The 22,639-nt window shown below is 44.7% G+C and overlaps 1 protein-coding gene and 1 long non-coding RNA gene across 2 annotated transcripts; both read right to left on the reverse strand.

Moving 5' to 3' along the window:
- Positions 1 to 3,310: 3,310 nt before the first annotated feature.
- On the reverse strand, positions 3,311 to 7,598 carry DMRT2 (doublesex and mab-3 related transcription factor 2). Its single transcript, XM_027752180.2, has 4 exons — positions 7,348 to 7,598; positions 6,407 to 6,772; positions 6,210 to 6,312; positions 3,311 to 4,627 (listed from the first exon to the last, which is right to left on the reverse strand). Exons 2-4 carry the CDS (start codon positions 6,752 to 6,754, stop codon positions 3,612 to 3,614), a joined length of 1,467 nt encoding a protein of 488 aa, XP_027607981.1. The 5' UTR covers positions 6,755 to 6,772; positions 7,348 to 7,598; the 3' UTR covers positions 3,311 to 3,611.
- Positions 7,599 to 10,900: 3,302 nt separating this feature from the next.
- Positions 10,901 to 22,627, reverse strand: LOC113981981. Its single transcript, XR_003538594.2, has 3 exons — positions 22,539 to 22,627; positions 13,452 to 13,595; positions 10,901 to 11,342 (listed from the first exon to the last, which is right to left on the reverse strand). It is a non-coding gene; the product is annotated as an uncharacterized LOC113981981 (long non-coding RNA).
- Between the last annotated feature and the right edge of the window lie 12 nt (positions 22,628 to 22,639).

Consider the following 22,639-nt stretch of genomic DNA (forward strand, 5'->3'; position numbering starts at 1 on the left):
TGAGGAAGGAACAGGAGGGAAGGGGAGGATGGGAGGGATGGGGAGGGAGAGGGGAAGGGAAAGGGAGAGGTAAGGGAAGGGGAAGGGGAGAGGGAAAAGAAGGGGAAGGGAAAAAAGTGTGGATGGAACAAGTTTTCAAGATGAGTGAGAAGTAAGGCCTGGGGTATATGAAATTAAAGGAAACTAACTACAGGGTGAAATAGCTAATGGAACTGAAGCAAGACATGAGCAAATGACAGTAAGAAAGGGTGGTCAGATGCTGAGTCCAGTGAAACTTATTTGTTAGGCAAAGCAAATAATTTGTTCAAGTCTCATCTCAAGGGTCAAATTTTTTTCAAATAGTAATAGAAATGTCGCTGCTGATGACTGGGATTTGAATAAACAATCGGCGCATACATATATTAGATATAAAAATGTGTTGTCCTGGTTTTGGCTGGGAGAGAGTGAATTTTCCTTTTAGTAGTTGATACAGTCTGTTTTGATTTTAGTATAAGAATAATGTTGATAACACACTGACATTTTATGTTTTGTTTAATAGTGCTTACCCTAAGTCAAGTACTTTTCGGTGTTTCATGCTCTGCCAGCAAGAAGGTGCACCAGAATCCAGGAGGAAGCATGGCCTGGACAACTGACCCAAATGCCGTTCCACACAACAGAATGTCATGCCCAGTAACTGATTGCTGCTGCAGCATGGGCTGGGCATTGGTCAGTGGGTGGTGAAAAATTTTATTGTGCATCACTTGTTCCTGTTGGGTTTTATTCATCTGTCTTTCTCCTTTTCATTACTATTGTAATAGTTGTTGTTACTGTTATTATATTTTATTTTGTTGCAACTATTAAACTGTTCTTATTTCAATGCACGAGTCTTACCTTCTTTTCTGATTCTCCTCTCCACCCTGGGGAGGGTGGGGGAATGAGTGAGTGGCTGCCTGGTACTTAGTTGCCAACTGGGGTTAAACCACAACATGTGTGTATATATAAATATTTATATTAATTTATATAAATATATATAAATGCTTGGTATATGTTCAGAGTTTGAATTTTTCAGTTCAATTTTTTCGTAAAGAGTTTGAGAGGTACCAGCCTGACAGAGGGTTTTGTTTTTCTGGTCTTTTTTTTTTAGGAGATGAGTACAGAAAAGTGACTTCCTGGAAAAATATTTCAGATGTAAAATTGAACAATGTTAGATGCACACAGTGTCAGGCAAAAAAAAATATTTATGCAGGATTAATTCTGGTGTCCAATATTGGTTCAGTACACAGATTGATGAACTTTCTTTCATCTGTGATCCTAGTTTATGCCAGCTGCTTGAAAAACAAAACAAATCATATTTTAAAAACAAAGGAAACTCTGCTTAAATTAAATCCCCTTGTTAGGATTTAATGTTCAGCTAAGCCGAAGAAGGAAGCAGTGGTGAAAGCAAACAAATATGAATTATGAAGAATTTCTCTCTGTTTATTCTGGGTAAAAGCTGCTTAGCTTGGTCTGACTGCTAAACTGATTAACAAGCAGATACAGGCCTCTGGTGGTCTAGTGGTTAGAGTGCCTGACTCTCACCTCTGCGACCCGGGTTCGATTCCCGGCCCCCTGGGCAGGTGGAGCTCGTCAGCCTTGGTAGGCAATCCACCTAAGAGAAGGTCACTCTAAACAAACCTACATCCTGGGGACCTCACTGCCACTGTCCAAGCTTTGCTCGGCCCCAGCAGATGAACCTCAGGACTAAAGGGTGGGCTCAGTTCAGCGCACGCTGTGTCTCACCTAAAAAATCCACTGCGCAGGCTGGAAGGGTTAATGACCTTTCCCAAAAATCTTCGCTCGCGAAGACTGGCCATTATTATACAGCTCTCAAGCAAGTTAAAACTCCCTCTAATGGCAACTGGATAAAAGACAGTTTGAAAAAAAGAAAAGCATCTCACTGCATTTGAAACCTGTTTTTCACTAAGAAAAATCTGGTTAGTATGAATGCTTTTGAAAAGTGAAACTGTTGCCGGTGCCCAAGATTCTTTTAAATTACAATTTTTTACAGTCCTGATATAACATTTTTGTGTGCTTTGTAAGATGTGTTATGTAAAAAATTACATGTTACATAAAATGTTTTTTCTCCAACCTGTCTCTTGGTTTAACAGAGTGTCTTAGAAAAACACTCAGGACGAACAACTCCGCCCATTCGTGAAAAGGGTCCTGCTATTCTGCACCACCACTCCCAATAGGAACACTAAACACTGAGAGATAGTTACAGAATCAGGAATTCACAGGTAAAATAAGTATTTAATCCATGCAAGGAATGTAATAAAATTAGAAAATATTACATTCTGCTTAAAAATACCAAACAGAAATTGTCCTTAGAAAACCATAAAAATTAAGAACAAACCACAGCTGCTTTCAGCTGGATGAGCACTGTCTGCAGGATTAAAATATTAAGGAAGGATGGTAACCACAGGATTACAGGTTAGCACTCGCTGTGTTAGCATTAAAGGAAAGGGGAAAACTTACAAAGTCATTAATTTAGAAAGCTTCAAGCTCTGTCATATTGAGATCTGGCTTTTTCCTATAACCCTGAGGCTATACCCTATTTCAGGTTCTTGGATAAATTCTAGAGGTTACTCTCCTTTATTTCTGCCATGCCTGCACAAGGACATAGAATTATAAAACTGAGAGATCATCACTTGATTTCTTATTAGCAGTGATGATTCTGTGCAACCTTTTTATAGCCTAAAGGTCATTTCAATTACCAAAAACAAGAATCTCAGGCTCTTGCTGGTCAAGGGTGAAATGTTTTCAGAAAGGAAGTATTTGAGGTGGTAGAAACCCAAAGTAAAGTGAGTTGAACATAAAAAAAAAAAATAAATTTAACAACTAATTTTAAAAAGCAGACTTTTCAGTCAAAAATCGAACTTTAAAAAATGCTGACTTTTTATCCAAAAGCTCACTAGAGCCATTCCCCTCAAAACCAATGTGGTAACTCTGCTGCTTTAGAAGCAGAAGTTTTTACAGAGAGGTGTGGAATAGACTACTCTTTTACACTAGCACGCACTCCCCTTTAAAAATAAGAACAGCATATGAAATCTGATCCAAACACCACTTAAATAAATAAAAAGTCTTTGGAATTCACACTAGCTTACATGCACAGTTATTACCTCTTCTCATAGTTATTGGGTGTGCAGAGCAAAAATGACCATTTACCACAGCAATGCAAGTAAGTACTAACCACAGTAAGTACATTTATAACGGCAGATAAAATAAAAAGCATATTCTGAAAGTAGGACATACTTCCCCATGAGACGCTAGAGACAAGACAGAGATCAGTCTATGCTTATAAGTAAACTCATTTTATTGAATGGTTTGCAGTGCTGCTTAAAATAACAACACTTACCAATCTATACATGTGGTTTTAATTTTTAAAAATTGAATTTTTTTTTTCAGAAAACATGCATATTTATGTATATAATTTTGAGATAAAAGAAGGAATTACCATTTACAGCAGAAATTCATCTTTAAAAATCTTTTAAGAGATAAGGCAGGCAGTGGCAATTTGGCAGAAGGCAAAACTTACTCTCTACTCTGAAGGTATAGTTTATTCATTGAGAGACATTAGTACCTGCACAAGAAGGTCATTTAAGGATGGATTCAACTGAAAATGACAGTGGTTCAGTTGTTGAAAGTTTTGTTGTGGCCCCAAAGAAGTCTTTTGCACATTTGTCTACGGTAAACTTGTACTTTTGGTTCTCTTTAACAGCACACTCTCTGTATTTCTTAGAAGCATCTTCAAAAGTCTCTTTCACAAATGATGTTCTTAACTCTGCTCCTGATCTGTCAGAAAATGTCTGCTGGAACAGTGACTGAAATGGGCTGTATTTGAGCGGGGCAGGAGGTTTGGTACTGCTTTTGCTTATCTTGCTTAATACCTGCTCCTGAGAAGACAGAGAATCCTTATCAGAAATCTGCGAGAAAGTCCTTTTTGGAGGAGAGAAAGCTGACCTCTCCCGAGCTTCCTGAGGAAGGCAAAGTATTTCATTACGTGACTGCTGAATGTCTTGCGTGTGAGTCAGAATAAGTGAATTTTCCAGTTTCGGAGGCATGATGTCATGCTCAGTGTTTGGACAGTCTTGACTTTGTGAGACTTTGGCATCCCAACCTGCCCCAGGTTTGAGAGCTTGGACAGTACTAGCATTTAACAGGCATTGCTGGTAGAGAAGAGCATCGCTAATGGGGCCACATTTTGGCCACACTAAGAACCTAGAAGGCAGGGGATACTGCCTGTAGGAAGTAGCTACACTGACATTTGAAGAAATTAGCTCCATGTTGCTGGATCCTGAATACTGCATCGTTAGATCAAGGCAGGTTGGTAAAAAATTGCAAAACTCCTTGTTTGGACCATCAACTTGAATAGTGTTGAAGGCTGTTTTATATGAGTTGTACTCAGCTCCACGGACTATGCGGTTAGGGAGAAAAAGGGCAGCTGCTTGTGTAGCTTCCATCATCTCTCTCTCTTTATACTCTCTCTCTAGCATAATGTTCTCCAACTCTTTATCAGCAAAAGCCCGTCTCTTTCTCATCCTGTCACTGACAGGGGGTGGCAAGGGTGAATTCCCTCTCAGGTAAGGGTCTGTTGGAATAGGACGGTAACCTAAAACAACAAAACAGCATTAGGAATGAAGCCACATAAGAAAAACATGAAAGCTATGTTTGTACAGGAGCTCCATTTGGAACCAGTCCCACTAGGTGCTGAGTACTCGCTGCAGACCCTGGACACCATCAGCTCCCACAGAAGTCACCGTGACACAGAGGCTTAGCAATCTACCAACAGGCACGTTCAGTACAAGTTCCTCGATGCAGATAAGCAAGCCCTGCTCCTCTGACACATGTAGTATCCTTCAAAGCTTACTGATTAGTAACTTTTTAAAAAGTCTTTCCAAAAGAACATATTAGGGGCAGCGGGAAAAAAAAGAAAAAGGCAAAGCCCTGCTGTGTTATGACTGGTATTCCATCTCACAGCTTAAGGAGATAGCCATTCACTTTTAACACATACGGAAAGCATTCAAATATTTTATTTCTTCAGAACTAAAAGAAAACTAAGATAAAACATAGAAATCCATTTTCCAGTGTATTCAATTACCAAGCTACTTGGATTCATTTAATATAGCAGATAGAGTCCAATCCTGTTTGCTCTACCCAGACAAGTAATCTCATTGAATTGATGGAACTACTTACATGAGTAAGGAGAACAGGGTTTTACCTGTTTTCACTCCTATTCCTCTTACACAGTTTTCCCAAGGAAGATATCTGTACCTACAGCTGACATCTTTTTTATTTTCTAAAGATGAATGACTATGTACAGATATTGCTACAGATGGTAGAAAATTCCAAGGAAAACTAGGAGAAAAGAAAAAGATAGTCAAAACAGATCAGAGGAAAGAATACAGAAGAGTTTTCAAAAGAGTGAACTATAGACAAAAGTTAGAGGTTTCTAAGAAGACAAAATTTTAATTGAGCTTGCACAGGCAAAGAAAAGAGTTTTCTATTTTGGAAAAAAAAGTGGATTTGAGAAGTGCTTTACAGGCCTACAGTTTGGAAAGTAATTAAAGCAGACATAGAAATAAATTTGTGCACGATCCCAAAAGGAAGTGGGGAACAAAAAATATACCATCTCAATAAAATTTTCATCTTTAAAATATCATTCTTCCACAGTTAACACTTTGGACAGGGAAAAAAAATTGAGCACCCTATTATGCATATCTTACTATTGATAATGTTGCAAACGGTGTTGCTGTGTTAGGCATTCAGATCAAAAGAAAAAAAAATCATCGATTTACTCATTTGCTCATAAAAACACTCGTGAATAAATGACCCTGTGAATAAATTGCCGTGCACTGCAGAACGCTACTGGGTAGTCATGTAAAAAGAATGTCGGCTTGTAACAGTAACTCTCAAATTTCAAACTACCGTTGCTAGCATTTCAAGCATCATTTTGGGCGGAGGGGGCAAAGAACTGAAATTCTGCCACACTGATTCCGGCCTCGAAGGGCAGGATCCTCCGCCGCCCGGCACTGGTAGCGGGACGCGCTTTAACGCCTGTTTCGGGAATGACGCCGCATTTCACGCGCGTCCCGCAGCAGACGCGCCTCGGACTGGAGGTGCGGGTCTTACAGGGGCAGAACGGGTGCCGGAGGGCTGAGGGCAGCCCGTGGAGGGATGGGGGAAGTGCTTACCTTCCAGGATGCTCTTGGCCAAGAGGCTGGGCGTTCTGACGTGCCTCTGGTAGACAGCTTTGCGCTCCAGGCTCGCCTGCTTCCCCGTCAGCCCCTTCTTGTCCTAGGAGAGCGATCAGGCGGCGCCGTCAGAGCAGGACCGCCCGTCCCGTCTCGTCCCGTCCAGTCCCGTCCCATCCCGTCCCGTGCCCCCTCACCTCGGTGGCCTGCTGCCGTCGGAGCGCCACCTGGGCGGCCATGACGCGCTGCCGCTCCACCACCAGCAGGCAGTTGGCGCACTGGCAGTCGCGCCACCGGCAGAAACGTTTGTGTCCCTTCAGGCACGACACCACGCCGTGGTTGCGGCACCGGGCGCATTTGGGCGTGCGGCTCAGCTTCCGAGGCTCGCCCCGCCGCGGAGCCGCCGCAGCCTCCTCGCCTTCCTCCTCTTCCTCTTCCTCCTCCAGGCCGGTGCTGCTGCGCGGCGCGCCCGGTGGCTCGCCCGGCTCCCCCTCCAGGCTCTCCACGTCGATCTCCCAGTCGGCGGCGGCGCGTCCTTCAGCCATGGCTCTTCAGCGGCACAGCTGCAAGAGAGGGGTCAGGCCTCCCGCCCCCGCGGTCGAACGGCAGCCAGGGCACACTCGGCTTCCGAGGTGCCCGCTGGCAGCCCCGCCGAGATGCGCCCCCGTCGCGAAGTCACAGCAAAGCCTGCTTGGAATATCATCTTCCCCCTTACTGCCTGCTTGAGTCTCTTGCCCGTGTCCCACAGAAGACTCGGTTTAGTCACGACGGACGCCTTCCCCCGCGCCCGCCCCAGCTCGCCGGGGAACTACACTCGCCCGCCGCAGGCAGGAGCTCGTCTCCAGCGGCGGAGGATGCGGGAGGCACGGCCCCAGGGCAATGTCCAGCGCCACAGGGCTGAGAGTATGTCAGGTCTTGACAGGGGCCTGCTTAAAACAGGACACTGACAACCCTCCTGCCAGCTGCGTTCAGACTTGGGAGACAGGTAGAGGACAGGTGGGCTTGACACCACGCCGCTGTCCGCTCCGGTACACAGGGGCAGTGTGGGCTCCTGGAGCTCTCTGTGGAAGCTGCGCCCTCGGACCCCCACCTTCTCCCACACGACCTCCCCGTCCCTCCTCCTGCCCACTGCACTTACCGAAGGCAGGTGGTGCAGGCAGCACGCAGCCCCCCCGCTTCCGCAGTTCGCTAGGTGCCGCTGGCTAAGACCGCCCGGAGGCACGGGACTCCCGATCCGCGCACCTGGGGACTGCCAGGCTCCCCGACAGCCGTCAGGGGATAGCTATGTCGCGGTGCGGCGGGTCTGTGCCGTGCCCGGCTGTGGGTGCGCGCCCTCCGCCTCCGGGCCCGGGACGGCACTGGCACCGACGCGGCCCCCGCCCGCCCCGAGGAGCAGCGCCCGCCGCCGCCGCCCCGCCGCGTTATCAGCGCCCGCCGCCGCCGCCCGCGCCGCCCATTGGCCGCCCGCCTCGCGGCCGCCGTTCCCATTGGCCTGCGCCGCCGAGGCCCCGCCCCCTCGCGCGCGAGCCGGCCGCCCGCTCGTGGGTGCGGGCGCGCGGAGGGCGCGGGGGCGGCCGCGCCGGGTGGGAAACGGGGGTGGAGGGTGGGCTTTCGTTTTGGGGAGAAAAAGGAGTGGGAAGGGCAAGGAAGGGAGAAAAGACTGTAAAGTGTTCGATTGTGAGAGCTAAGAAACCCGCGCCACGGGCGAGCAGTGCCCCCCTAAGCGGGGAGCGGGCCGGGGGCGCGGGTTTGAAAGCTTGAAGCAGCCACCGCGTTTTTCGTTTGCGGTCGTTCGCGTTGCTTGCCCCGCGGGTGGAAGGTACTCGTGGCAACGGCTTTTTTTCCGAGTGTGAAAATGCAATGAAATCCTTCTCTTTGGGGCATTAAGGCGAGGAAAAATTTTCGTTTATTTTTTAGCATCCCCTCTCCTCAGTGGCGTTTTCCACCGACCACTAAGTTTCAACCCGCCGCTTCCTGATAGACGCTGCTCTTCGGAAACTGAGTAATGTCCCTTGTCTCCCCAGTCAGGGAGCGATCGAAATTGTGACCCACAAAGTCTCAGTCGTGCCACCGTGCTGGAGCTCCGTGCTTCCGTAGCTGAAAATAGGAATTCCAAATGGGCAGAAGTGGACAAAATACACCTCGGCCGCGTTCAGCGCCGGGCAGGGGAAAGCTGGTGAATTTAAACGGAGTATGCCCAGAAAATCCAAAAAATACAGGCATGCCAGAGAGTATCCATTTCCCACCAGTGCATGCTGATCGAAAACTAACGATATGCAGAACATACGGCCAAAACTAAATTCCGAAAAGGGAAAATATTTTGTTATTTCCCTGAGACTCGCGTGTGTATAATAAATACTGATAATATTCATGTATATAATAAACACGGGCATCCACTCACGGTAAGCACATGGACCAGCTGCCGGCCACCGGTTCGGCATGGAAAATCCCTGCTCTTGCAGCCCTTCGGGACAGAGGCCAGCGGGCGAGTGGCTCAGGCGGCGCCGTGAGGGTTCGCCGCCCGCTCGCGGCCCGGAGCTCACAGCTCCACCACAGCCCGGACACGGCACCAGCCCTTCCTTTAGCCCCGCGGGCTACGGGCACCTGCGAGGAGGGAAGGAGAGTTTGTCCTCAAGGACAGTTTTTCCTTCTCGGGACCGCACCGTCGGGAGAGCGGGGAGAAAGAAAAGCATCCTCCGACGGCAGGTATTATTCATCCCAAAGGAGAGCCTGGCTACTGTTTGACTTACAAGCATGACTAAAAGGCAAATACCCAAGGAATTCCACTTTCTCCCTTGGGGTCCCTCTTAAAAGGTACAAGCATGACAAAGGACCTGCTAGGTTAGGAAACAGAAGTCTCCTTTGTCTGTAAACCGACACCAAATTACAAAGTACAATTCTGCCGGCCGCTGGAGTAAATTACAAAACAGTTCGCCTCCTGTTTACTTTATCCACAGGGAGCTGCGAAACTCAGCCATGATTTTAAAGCGTGTTTGTATAACTTTCTTCTGCTCCTGTTGTTTGCGCTCGGCTTCTCAGCGCATTTGCGCTCCCCTCTCGCCACTCCCTGCTCTCCCGCCGGGAAGGAGAGGTGCTTCTGCCGTTGTCCGGCGGCACGCACCCGTGGAATGAGAAGCAGGAGAGCTGCTCCCACTCTTGGGCCTCAAGGACCTCTGCTCCCACTCAGTCCTCCGCTTTGGTCCGCGGTGTCAGCCGTGCCCGCTGTGAGCCGACATGGGCAGAGGCACCGCCGCGCTCGGAAAGGCGCTGATTTCCTTGAGAGGGGAGGCACTGAAGCCTGCGATGTGAAGCTGTGCATCCACCTGCCCCGCACAGCGCTCCCCGCTCAGCGCCCCGTAGCCGCGTCAGCCCCGGTGCCTGTGGGGCCCGGGGCCGAGACCCGAGGGCAGGGCTGCTGATATGCTCCGGGACTCCTTCAGAGCCTCCACCGCGCCCCCTCGCCTTGCCTCCCCCCCGGCCCGTGCGTTGCCGTGGGAGTCCCCCCGGGAGCCGCACTGCCCGAGGTGAGATGGAGGAGGTGTGATGCTGCCACCGGCAGCCTCGCTGCCCAAGGCGGGGTGGAGGTGTGGAAACACCGATGGGGGCCGGGGATGGGTCCTCAGGCCGGGCAGGTAGCGGCGGGGGCTGTGCCATTTGTAGCAGCGCCCTGTCCCTCGGGGTGGAGGAGCAGCCCCGGGACACTACAAAGGCTGCACTCTCGCCTTCCCCAGGCGCTGGGCCCTGCTTTGCATCATGGCTCTGCCGTCCGGGCAGGTGCAGGTGCAGCTGCAAGTGCCACAATCCCGCCTCCCCAGCCCTCCCTTCCTCACGGGAAATTTATTAGCGAGGTTAGGGCAGGCTAACCAAACGGCAACCCCGGGTGCAATTTCCTCGGAGGAATGCTTTGATCCTGCCCTCTCCTTGCGCCGTCGAGGGCAGATTGCAATGACAAACGCGGGAGATCGCCGCCAATTGTTAGGTCAGAGATGTTACCGTTTAATCTGAAACAAATTGCTCCTGCCTGCGCCCCTCCCGCCGCCCTCTCTTTCCCCGCCCCTGTGGTCCGGATGCCCGACCAGGGATCCCACCGGCGGGGCCGGGGCCCCATAACGGAGGGATCCAGCCCAGCATCGGGCCCGGACAGAAGGGGTTTCCTCTGCAAAACATAAAGCTACTGTATATTTGCTCCAGCGAAGACGTTGAGATTTTCGTGGAGGAAAAGGGAATTTAAAAAAAAAAATTTAAAAAAAAAAAAAAAAATCACCTTTTCCGGTATTACCCAATCAGTACAAACCATGATTTCCTTTGCAGTTTACTTCCATAAAAATGTGGATTTTTTTCTTCTACATTCATCTCCCTCTGTCTCTTGTAAAGCAAAACTGAATACGATTTTTATCCGTGGCATGGGCCTTTCTGAACTGATAGTACCACAGAATGTTTTAAAACAAGTAAGTCTGGGTTGTTGGGGGTGGGAAAGGAGTATATTCTGTTTTAAACAAGCATTTAATTTTTTACTTTTTAAATACATTGCTGCCTAACATATTTGTAGGTATGGAGTCAGAGATTTTTCTATTTCTATATTCTATGTGCCAGTCACATAAATATAATAAATACATATTATAAGGATGTAAGAAATGTTGAGGTAATGTGTTCGCTACAGTGTAACATAGAAGAAAATTTTACTGAATGTGACAATGATACCACTGCCTTTTTAAGAATGTTTGCTTTGTCAAGGAGGGCAAGGGTTAGCCTCTTTATAGAAAGACTTGCTTATTGTATCAGGATAATCTTCAGTCATACAAAACTGGAATGATATCAAAGCGGTAATGGTGAACAGGTGAGACTTGTCACTTCAGACACAGTGAAAGTCTGACAGGAAGTCCAGAGTCATCAACAAAATGTTTCCCATGGACATAGACAATTTTGGATTGAGCACAGGGTTCAGCAGATTTTTCCATTTACAATCCTTTTCACCCTGGCAGTCGAAGGGATGAACTCCCACAGAGGAGGGAGGAATGGACTCTAAAGGAAGGACAGGTTTGCCTTCTGCAGCTGAAGGCTCTGCCTGCTCATCGGGGATGTAGCAAGGGGGCACAATCTGGCCCACACCTCTGCAAACAGGAGCACAGGAGCCTGGAAGCAAAAAGAAACACATCTCAGTGAACTAGAACTGCCTCTCCTGTGGCCTCCCGGTTTATGGCTGGGGAGCATGGGGGCAGAGCTAGAGAGACTCCAAGTCAAAACCAGTCCAAACTCATCTCCATCCAATCCTGTGCTGGAATTTTAAGTTAAAAAAAAAAAGCCATGGGGAATGCTTGTGTGCCATCCGCAGCAGCTTTGCTGTGGCTCATAAACAAGGCTGACCTTTGGTTTGCCAGCATTTAATAAGCCGGTAGACATTTGGCAGGTCTCTTGCTAAAATGTACTAGAAAATTGGATCAGCTCTCAGCATGAATATCAAGAATCCACTATGCAAGCAGTGAACATAGCAAATTGTAGAGTCAGCAACTAATGTACTTCACTGTAATCTTCCCAAATGTCTTAAGTAGTTTGGCAAATCTCTTGTTGCAATAAATTCTAGTAAAGTTTTGGGCTTTATTTTTTTTAACATATGGTCTTAAAAAATAACTTAGCCAAGAACATTTTTAGAGTCAATGCAGAATTTGCTGGAGATGTTTTCTTGAAGCTTGTTTGCACTCTGGCAGTTTTACTCAAATGTCAACCAGACACAGAAAGTATGGGGTTTTGGGTTTTATTTTACAGTCCTGGAAAGTAAAGGTCAACTTTCTGCAATGTAAATTGTCTTTTCAATTGCCATATTTTAGCAGAACAGCAAGAGTCTCACTAATAAACTGGTTTGCAGTGTTTCGTTTTGGTTTTTTCTTCCCTCAGGATGCATTATAATCATATGCAAAATATTTAAAATGCCAATAAGACCCCTGCTAAATCAAATAATTTGGGTAGGCTATGCTATGCTTAGCAGTAACTAGTCAGATTGTACCATTGCAGTCCCTCAGTAGCCTTACCATAATTAACAGGATGACCTGAGGTATTAGTCAGCATGAAAAATAACGTCACAATCTGGCAATATATCAGTTAAAACAAGCTCGACAGACTCAGGCTGTATTGATACATGTGGCCACACTAAAGGCTGCTTGTTATGCTCCTGCTAGCAGGAAAGTTTGTAAAACCATTTATAGACTGTGATATTGCACCAAGCAAATACAAGTATCAGACTCTGGCTCACTATGGAGCGTACAGATGTCCGAGGCGGTAGAGGGGAAAGAGGTGACTGGGGTCTGCTCAGCACTCACAGCACGTTGGAGTGAATGCGAGATAGTTTGCCTCTCCGAAAATTATGTAGAAAACACAGTGGGCTACACTTTGACATTTCCACTTAAGCGCTCTGAAGGATTTTACCATCTACCTATCTGAGAACTAATCCTGAAAATCAGACAAGCTTGTGCCATAACTTCACAGACAAGGCGATCCATCTACATGGCACATGAGTGTGTGCAGGTACTGAGAACTCTCCTCACTTGATTCTTGGACATCAGTTAAGGAAGCATAAAGGCAAGGGATGTACTCCCAATACAGCAGATATGATGCTGATGTATCTCAAATTCCTCTCATAATTAAAAGGAAGCATTTATGGGTGCAGAGTCCCCTTCCACAAGATTTTAGGTGATGTTTGAGGTGGAAGAGATTTCTGCCGTTATATAAGTAAAATCCAAGCCTTTTTATTATTGTTATTATTTATTTATTATTTTTATCTTAATTTTTGGCTAGTATTTCTATACATCTTCTGTTTAGGTTTTTTGAAGCTAGATTTAGAGATAGCACTGGGAGAATCTGGAAAACCAGAATGCACACAGAGGACAGTGATAAAAATGTGTATCTTTAGGACTCTGGAAGTAGAACCCTTCATTGGAGATATTTTAAGTACCCCAAACAGCCTGGAAAATTTTTCCGGTACACCGCACTTGGACAGCACGACATCCCGACAAAGTATCTTGAAGAAGGGATGAATTAACTCTTTCCAACCTTTGTCTGTTTGTCTGAGCTGCCATCACTGGGAACTCTGACTCCTCTCAGAGTCAATACAAATGAAGGGCTGACACCAGGGTCACCTTCTGAAGGGATGGCATTGCCACCACAGGAGGAGAAGATGGTGCCCTAGCTGGATGCAGCATCTATGTGCTAAGGGACATTTAGGACCATCTCATTTGCTGCTTCTCTTACCCTGCCTTTGGTGCCCTCTTGTTTGTAGTGCTAAGTGGTTTTGCAAACACTCTCACTAGGCGTAGGTGCCTCTTCCTGATCTTGTGAATTTGTCCTGTAGCAGAAGGGAGCTGAAATGAAGTGTCTTTTTTTGTTCTGACTTATCTGTGAAGGGGAAGAGAGGAGCTGCTTCAACATCTTTCATCTTAGAAGTGCACCTGCTCATTGACAGGCTTGAATTTGATTTTTGGAATAGATATCCTGGTCATGCCTGTGACAGAGCCCACTCTGACCAGGCATTTAGCACTGTGGCTCAACACATCCCAACATGTCAGATTTGTCTGTTTTCTGAAATCATCAAAGAGAAAGTAAACAGTACATGAAGTGATTCCTACAGTAGACAGACCACTGCTAGTGTGGAATATATTATAAATATATATTTAATAAATGCTGATGCTGTGTTTATTATTATAAACACAAATCTAGGTGAAAATCTAAGGCATAAAGTCTTCCTTAGAGGTGCGGCCACTGAGTAGTCTGGAATCAACCTTTTCCCATCATTCTATACAGACACCCCATTGAAAGCCTTGAGATTAAATGGGTATAAGTCTGAGTTTAACATATTACAGATGTGTGTATATATATATATTAAGAACATTGGATACATTGTACTCTAAAATGCTTTTTTACTTATGGTATTTTTTCAGCTCTTATGATTACTTGCAATAATAAAAAATATTATCCCACAAACTGCACTAAGATCATATGACATAGAAAGGACACTGTCATCTACTTCGTGATTTAATATCTGTGACACTTAGGTAATTTGCGGTCTTTGGACATCCAAGATGATATCAACTGTGCGAAGTGTCAAACCATTCAGTGCATAAAATTAACCAACTCTAGGAGTAAAGGGCTTTAACCAGCTTTGCTGAAGTCAACAGAAAACCTTCTGTGCTAACTGCAGGGGAGTTTGGTTAAGGTCCATATTTAGTTCACTTTGACTTAAAAGAGAAGGCAATGTGCTTTTCAGAGATTCTGCCTGCACTGCACAACCAGTTCACTGGCAGTATGATCCACAAAACACTGAGCTTCAAGAGTTTCTTGCTGGTTATTCTTTGACTATTCAGCTCAAAAGAGAGGTGAGAGGAGCTGCTGTGCCAGAGGACTGGGGCAGCACTGCCTTGCTGACTTTACTCTGCACAACTCATCTCCTCTCTGACTCCCATTCAAAGGGTTTTATCTTTAGGGCACGCTTTCTTGGTCTGCAGGGGATGTTTTCCATCCTGTGCTGAACTGCACAACAGAAGCATTTAACATCTCAGCCAGAATGTCCATCCAGTTGATACTGTTTGGTTTAACCACATACTAGAGATTTGGGTCATACACAATTTGGAGGAGATATATATAACCATAAATCACTAGATCCGTTTTCTAAATAGCAGTGAGAAAATTCTTTCAAGTACATTTATGATAGCAAGACAGACAAAAATGGCTGGTTCAGGAAAAAAATTACACATCTGAAATTTTTACCAAGAAGTAAGAACACAAAGGAATGTGCCCAAGGACCAAGTTGTTTGTAGTGGTGGACTTACATCACTCCAAAAACATACCAGAATTTCCTGCCATAATGATTAAACTAGTACTGTCTATAGTCAGCCCACTAAATATTGTGCAACTGCAGGAGATGCACCCCAGCTTCAGGTGCTGGTGAGTGACTTCTACGGAGTTCAGGCAGAGGCACCATAAAATTCTAACCATGAAATTGTGGAAGTAAATGGCAGCTTGCCCCCAACTTCCACAAAGCTAGCCTGTGTCTCATTAGGGATCACTGGAACATGAACATGATAATCTCTTGCTGTCCAGATTCCTTCTAGCTTTCCTTTGGCTATACATCACACATCTCTTAAAATCAGTGAAATTCAGTGAAATTGTCATACATTAAAAGCAACATATTGCAGGGATTGTCAGTGTGTTTCAATAAAAGGAAAATATTTCTGGGACCTAAAAATAAATATTTATGTAGTCAGGAAAAAACTTTAATAAAATTTTTTTTTTCTTCTTTTTCTGCGAAGGAACTACTTTAAGCCTGGGACAATTGTAAGAGCAATAAGATTTTCATTGTAACTGAACTGCAAATAACGTAAATGTAAATCAACAAATAAGGTCTTCCTTTTACTTTTGCAGGAGCAGAATGTGCCCTCCAATACCAGGACATCTCTCCACAAGTCAGTAGCTGCTCTGCCTGCGTTAAGGCTGCCTGCCCAGCAGCGGGTAACACACACGGATACCAGCAAAGGTAGAAATGTCACTGTACATTATTTGAGAACTCTGTTCCATGATATATCAGAATAATAATGGGCAATAATAAATGAGAGAATAAATGAGAGTCCTTAGCTCTCTTCTTTGGCTGAATAGTTCTAGCTGAGTCAGAAAAGACCACGTCTCATTTTTCCAATGTGTGCTTTTGTTAGGTCAATAGAGAGACTGTTATAGAGTGGTAATGTGAGCTGGGTAGTGTGTGCACGTTCTGGGGCTTTATTGTGTCCCTGCTATGTTAATTAGTATTAGGAACATGATGGATCGGCAACACATGTACTTTCAGAGTCTTAAACCAGCCCTGAGAGTTTAGCACTCCATTAGTTACACATCACAGGAACCCAGGGATGTTTACTCAAAAAAGTATCACTTACAAGAATGAAACATTCTAATTCATTCCTGATAGGGGCTGTGAGGGACACCCAGCCCACATTCAGATCCTGAGGGAGACGCTGCAGCCCAGCCCAGGGTCACACTGGGAATTCCACATCAAAGGTCTCTCCAAGGCATCTCTCAAGGGAGTGAGAAACAGAGAAGCACCAGCCTGGACAAGCAGACAATTTCTCTCCACAGCTTATCTAGTAGAGAAGATAAGAGCAGGGAGTTTGGTGAGAGATGGGTAAGACACATCTCTTAGCAAAATTCCTGCACAGAAGAGAAGGCAGAGGAAAACATAGGTCTGTTTCCTTCCTCTGGCCCCAACAGCCCCTTCTCCCCAAGAAATGCTGTCATACCAGCCAGCAAAAAAACTCTCCTCTCTGCAATCAGCATGGGGGCACAAGCTTCCAAAAGAGCCTGAGCTCTTCTCAAGGAGCCCAGGAGAAATGATAGCAAGAGATGCTGAATACAACTTTTCCATTGTCAAATCCAACACAGTGATCCTTCTATGCACCAAATAACATATAAACCTCAGCTCTGCTCCCTGATGATGTGCCTCCCTGGAGAAATTCTTTGGAGTTTCCTGCCCTTCAGTAGTGTGGGAGAAGGTCACCTGTCACACATAGTTCTTCCAAGGAAGCAGTGTGACCCCCAGAAGACAACAGCAAATCTATTCGCTTTTTTTTTGTGCAATCTTCCTTTCTCATTACATGACAACCTCAGGATTCTCAGGAACAGTTGCCTTCCTTGCACACACCTTTATTCCCCATCGCTGTCTCCTTCACCTCAAACCTGGACTGACACACTAATATTTGTTTTCTTACTAGTAGTCTTAAAAATTTCATCACAGAAATCTGCAAGTATGACAACACAACTAAAGTAAAAAAAAGAAAAAAAGAGACATCTTCACCTTCCAGCAGATCAGTCACTAGCCACCAATTTTGCAGCCATTCTGTAGTGCTGATTTTGGCAAATGTCCTACAACAACTTTGTGTTCTTAACATAAGCACTGGATTACCCTTCATCATTCCAGTTACAGTTGTTAGTAATTAATAATTAGCAGAGTGGGCCCTGGTAGAGCCATGGACCTGATGCTGGCCTCAAAGTGTGAAGTCAAATGGATGATTACAATCAGAAAAGAAACATCAAAACCACTTCCAGACTGTCATTGCATTATTTACACTCTACAGACCATGATTGAGTTAAATATTCATACCCCTGAAAGGGATTTCTTTGTGTGTCTTCCCAGTCATATAATCTAATCTGTGGACAACCCTACTTTCTCCTATGTTCAATTTAGTATCCCAAGTGATGCCAGCACATTCACAAGTACCATGTGAAACAGGCACCGTCTTACTTGGTGATCTTGTCATACTGGCAATCAAAAAGAAAAGTTACTTTAAATTGAAAGATAAATGTGGCTACTCTGTAACTTGGTGGGTGCAAAAACATTTTCAATATATGAATATTTCAATATATTTTTTAACCATCTTTCTACTGCAACCATACTTTAAGGACTGCTCTGATTTATTTTTTTTTAATGAATAAAAGGAGTGTTGACATTGTCCACAACAAAGCTAAGAGGCAATTTGGAATAATCAAAAAATGACAACATCTAAAGGGATATTTTTCAGGCCTGTGTCAGATCCTACAGCATACAGCATGTCATTATAGCCTGTCTACCTTTCAAGCATCTTAACTGCCGTAAATAACACACCCAGGACAAGCCAGATGTGCTGGTATAATCAATTTGTTATTGTTACAGAGAAGCCAGATCAGCATGTGGCAAGGCACTTTAGCACTGCAGATCACTTTTCCACCTCTTAGTACATCAGACAAGAATGATCAAAATCAGGAGTACCATGAACACCTCTCACAGTCTGCTCTCAGGCAAAGCCATTCTTGCACAGCCAGGCAAATGCTCCTTCAGCTCTTTAATATTAGCAGTGCAATCTTAATAACTTGCATTCTATATTGAACCTTGCACACTGCAACCCTAAAATTTTACAGCAGCTTCCAAGCAATGCCAAAACAGCAAGCAGGCAAGTCCAATCATAATCCTTTGCAGGACGCTGTGCTCTGTAGTCATTTCCTGCTTCTCACATGTAAAGGTAACAGACACAGCTAAAGAGGCTGAAATGGTCTTTATGGCTTGGCACATCTCTAATAAAACAAGAGCCTTGACCATATGAAGAAAGGGACAGTTCTGGGATATAGATACTGCAGAACTTGGGAACTCCTGTGGCAAGCAGAACATCTGTTTATCACATTTTCCAGACTTTTATTTTCAGTTGTTCATGACAAAGAATCAGAATTTTTACCAGTCCAAACCATGCTCAGTCATAAACACAGCACTATCCTTTTGAGGTACCTTGAGAATAACAAAGCAGCAGCTTTACTACAGGGAAGTCAAAGAGAGTCAGAAATCCAGGCACAGGAAAGACAGTTCAAGAACAGGCCACATTTTACGAAGAAAGTATTTTACTTACAGGTGGGGAGATTTATTTTGTGTGAACACAGATACTTTAAGCAGCATGAAGAAAAATTTTGAGAAGAGCTTCTAACGGCAAAACAATCTACACCAGAGTTCTGCAGAAAATCCCTACGACAATATTAACCTGCTGACACTCATCTCAAGGAGCGAGTTTGGGTAACATAAATTTCACTTTCTGTTGTACGCTAGTGCAATACCACTACTGAATGAGAAAGAGGATGTGTTCCAAAAAATGTTATTGTTAATGGGAAAATCAGAAAACACCACACTCAGCACTGAAGTCCATAAGGAAATTCACTTGAGGCCACATCCAAGGTTTTAACTGTCCTTGTTTAGTCTTCGTTTTATGTGCACCATTGAAAAGTGTTACATGGTGAACTCACTTCACTGTAACGCAATGCTATTTTATTAAATATAGCTTTGATGGGTCTCTGGATCAGCCAAAGACCTCAGAATTAGGCAAACATAAAGCAAAGCAATCATTAAGTAAAATGAACATCCTATTCAAACTCAAACAAACCAGACCATGGCAGCTCTGTGCAGAAAGAGCACTGGTTGGATCTACTGAGAAAGAACCACGAGTTCAGAAAATTAATCCACTTATGCAACTAACTGCCTTCCAAAATCTTGCATGTTGGAGACAGGCAACCAACTTCTCCACGGCAGCTATCTCATGGAACACTTGTGGCCTGAGCATCAAAGAGGTTCATAAAGGCCCTGGAATATGGCAGCAAGGCCAGAGCAGACCACCATGAGCGTCCTGTACTGCCTATTTCCTGACCATAAAGCACAAGAGTCAGAGCAAATTAGATGAAAAGTATTATACATTAATGCCATCTCTGCCAACACTAATGATTTGTTAAAGTGCGTGATAATTGCTTGAATGCAGGGAAAATGTTCCAAGACATATTCTTCCCATATTTCAGGGAGGTTACTGAAGGGACTAAATCTTTTTTTCCAGTATCTAGAGCTACAATAGGAATCAGCAGAAAAGTAGTAGTGATGGGAAATTCCTGTGCTAATTGAGTGGAGGGCTTAGCTGGAGAGAGATGTACAAGAAATGTTGGTGACGCGCAGTTTCCACAGCTCCCTGCCCACTGACAGGCCAATCCCTACAGTTACTCCAGACACAGAGACAGTTAAAAGTACAGTATATAGAATATAGAATCATAGAATCATAGAATGGGTTAGTTTGGAAGGGGACCTCAAAGATTATCTAGTTCCAACCCCTCTGCCATGCACAGGGACCCCTTCCACCAGACCAGGTTGCTCAAAGCCCCATCCAACCTGGTCTTGAACACCTCCAAGGATAAAGCATCCCCAGCTCCTCTGGGAAACCTATTCCAGTGGCTCACCACCCTCACAGTAAAGAATTTTTTCTTAATATCTAATCTAAACCTACTCTTTTTCAGTTTGAAGCCATTCCCCCTTGTCCTGCCACTACACGCTCTTGTAAAAGTTCCTCTTCAGCTTTCCTGCAGGCTCAGGTAGTGGAAGGCCTCAATTAGGTCGCCCTGAAGCCTTCTTTCTTCCAGGCTGAACAAAACCAATTGTCTCAGCCTTTCCTCATAGGAGAGGTGTTCCATCCCTCTGACCATCTTGGAGGCCTCCTCTGGACTCGCTATAACTGAATGCCACACATTTTCTTTCCATTCTACTTCACTAGATGCTATAATTTGTGAAGGGGAAAGGATGACAGAGAGTCCAAGCTGCTTCTTTTCTGAAGCTTTCTTTAGTCCAGATCTGTAACTACTTGTCTTCCACTGGGAATTTCTCAGTCCCCTACTGGCTCGTATGGCAGCACTCATGCAATGCACTAGATATGCCAAAGCTCACAGTCCTAATTGTATTCTAACATGTGTGGATAACATGGTTGCATTTGCTCCTGTGAACCTAAGACATTTGGCATGATATTTAAGCCCAAGCACACCCAGCATCAAAAGTCCACAAGCAGGAGGAGCAGTGCCTAAACTGAATTTCTAAAATTTATATTAATACATACATATTTCTAAACATAAAAGCTAATTTAGACAGAGGGCATGACTTACTGTTTCATACTTATTCAGCTGTGCTATCAAAAACTGCAAGTAGGAGCCTGGCTTTTTCAAGCAGGTACCTTGATTATACATAGTAAAGAAAACAGAAAAAGCAGTGTTTCACAAACCAGGAAACACCCCACCAGCAAATCAAACCCATGTTACCTGTCCCTCAATTCAAAATTGATATCTTAGCATGTTCCAAATAAAAGGGCAATTGCGATATTTTTAAGGTACAGAGGATTAAATTCAAGCCTATCAAGAGGACTACTCCACAGACAGGACATAACAGTGACTGTCATGATGAGAAAGACAGTCTTGGAAAATCTTAATTCTAGTAGATACACTAGGCATTACCACAGGCATTACCATGTTTTGTTTTGTCTACAAGATGTTTGTCATTGGAGAATGTGATACAAATGTGATGGCATTAGTCTTACTTTCCAGGCAGACTTACAGTTCATCCTCTGATGGAGCACACTGAAAAAATCTAATATGGACTGTAACCAAGAGAGATGAAAACAACAAGTAGCAAAAAAGGGGCTTGAATGTCCAAGACCAAGGTAATTGGGAAAAGGCCTACATCGTCATATCAAAACGCAGCTAGCAGCTTGTGGTCCAGCACAGAGGACATCAGGTGTAGACATCACCCACATATATACTGACATTGCAAGACATTTCTGATCAGACACTAGTTAACTTTGCTCCACTGTCATCATTCAATTGCATAGTAGGAAGAAAAAATTCAAATTTTGGTTACATACTGAGGAAAAGAATAAGTTTCTTGAATGATAAAGAAGAAAGGCAATATCAAGTGTCTTGAAACACTAATACACTAGATGACTCAAAGCTTTGTCATATGGATTTGTCCTAGTTTCAGCCGGGCTAGAGTTAATTTTCTTTTCAGTAGCTGGTATGGTGTTTTGGATTTAGTAGAAGAATAATGATAACACAGTGATGTTTTAGTTATTGCTCAGTAGTTCTTACTCTAGATTAAATACTTTTCATGTTCCCATGATCTGCTAGCAAGCAAGCATGAAAGAATATGGGAGGGAGCATAGCAGGGACAGGTGACATGAACTGGCCAAAGGGATATTTCATAAATAGAGCAACTTCATACTCAGTATATAAATTGTCCAGGAGGGGTCAATCACTGCTGGCAGAAGAGTGTTGAGCATCGGACAGTGGGTGGTGACCAATTGTATTGTGCATCCCTTTTTCCTCTTTGGTTTCACAGAACCACAGAACATTCTGAGTTGGAAGGGACCCACAAGTATCCTCAAGTCCAACTCTTAAGCAAATGGCCTGTAAGGGGATCAAACCCATGACCCTGATGTTGTTAGCGCCATTTTCTAACCAACTGAGCTAGTTTTTATCTCTCTTTCTTTCTTTCTTTTTCTTTCTTTCTTTTCTTTCTTTTCTCTTTTTTTTATTTTAAGTATTATTATTGTTATTACTATCATTACTAGTAGTAGTGATAGTATAATATTTTATTTGGTTTGAATTTTTGAACTGTTCTTATCTCGACCCTCAAGGTTCACTTTTTTCCGCTATCAGGGAGGGCCAGGGGGTGAGTTAGCGGCTGCACGCTACTTAGCGGCCAGCTAGGGTTAAACCACGGCAGGCTTCCTCAAGTATTCCTCCTTTATTTTGTTGGACCCACTTCCACAGCCAAACAGGATAAGCAAAACACCTTTGACATCTTCGTCTTTTAGTGAGAGAGGAGTTCAAAGAGAAGCTGTGTGTCTGTGTGCGTGCATACGCATGCAAGACATAGGGACACTCGCTGGCTCTCCCACCACGCCGCGGGAGCTCTGTGCTCACCGGGAGCGGGCAGGGGCTGCGGAGAAGCTGGTGCCTGCCGTGGTGCCTGCCTCCTACCTTCAGGTTTGAATAAACAGGTTCGAGGGAGAGAGAGTCCTGGTGACACCCGCCCTGCCTCCTGCTCCTCGCCGCACTGAGCTGACCCTCAAAGCAGACCC

The sequence above is a fragment of the Pipra filicauda genome, unplaced genomic scaffold (genome assembly GCF_003945595.2).
Source record: "Pipra filicauda isolate LSUMZ 115617 unplaced genomic scaffold, ASM394559v2 scaffold35_size7292922_pilon, whole genome shotgun sequence".
NCBI classification, from domain to species: Eukaryota; Metazoa; Chordata; class Aves; order Passeriformes; family Pipridae; genus Pipra; species Pipra filicauda.

What these genes read in the sequence shown, in the direction of transcription:
- DMRT2 (XM_027752180.2), bottom strand. Translation starts at nt 6,754, where the DNA reads ATGGCTGAAGGACGCGCCGCCGCCGACTGGGAGATCGACGTGGAGAGC. An exon ending in GACGGCAGCAGGCCACCGAG is followed by an intron (nt 6,313 to 6,406) that starts GTGAGGGGGCAC and finishes TCGCTCTCCTAG; the next exon opens with GACAAGAAGGGGCTGACGGG. An exon ending in GGCCAAGAGCATCCTGGAAG is followed by an intron (nt 4,628 to 6,209) that starts GTAAGCACTTCC and finishes TTGTTGTTTTAG; the next exon opens with GTTACCGTCCTATTCCAACA.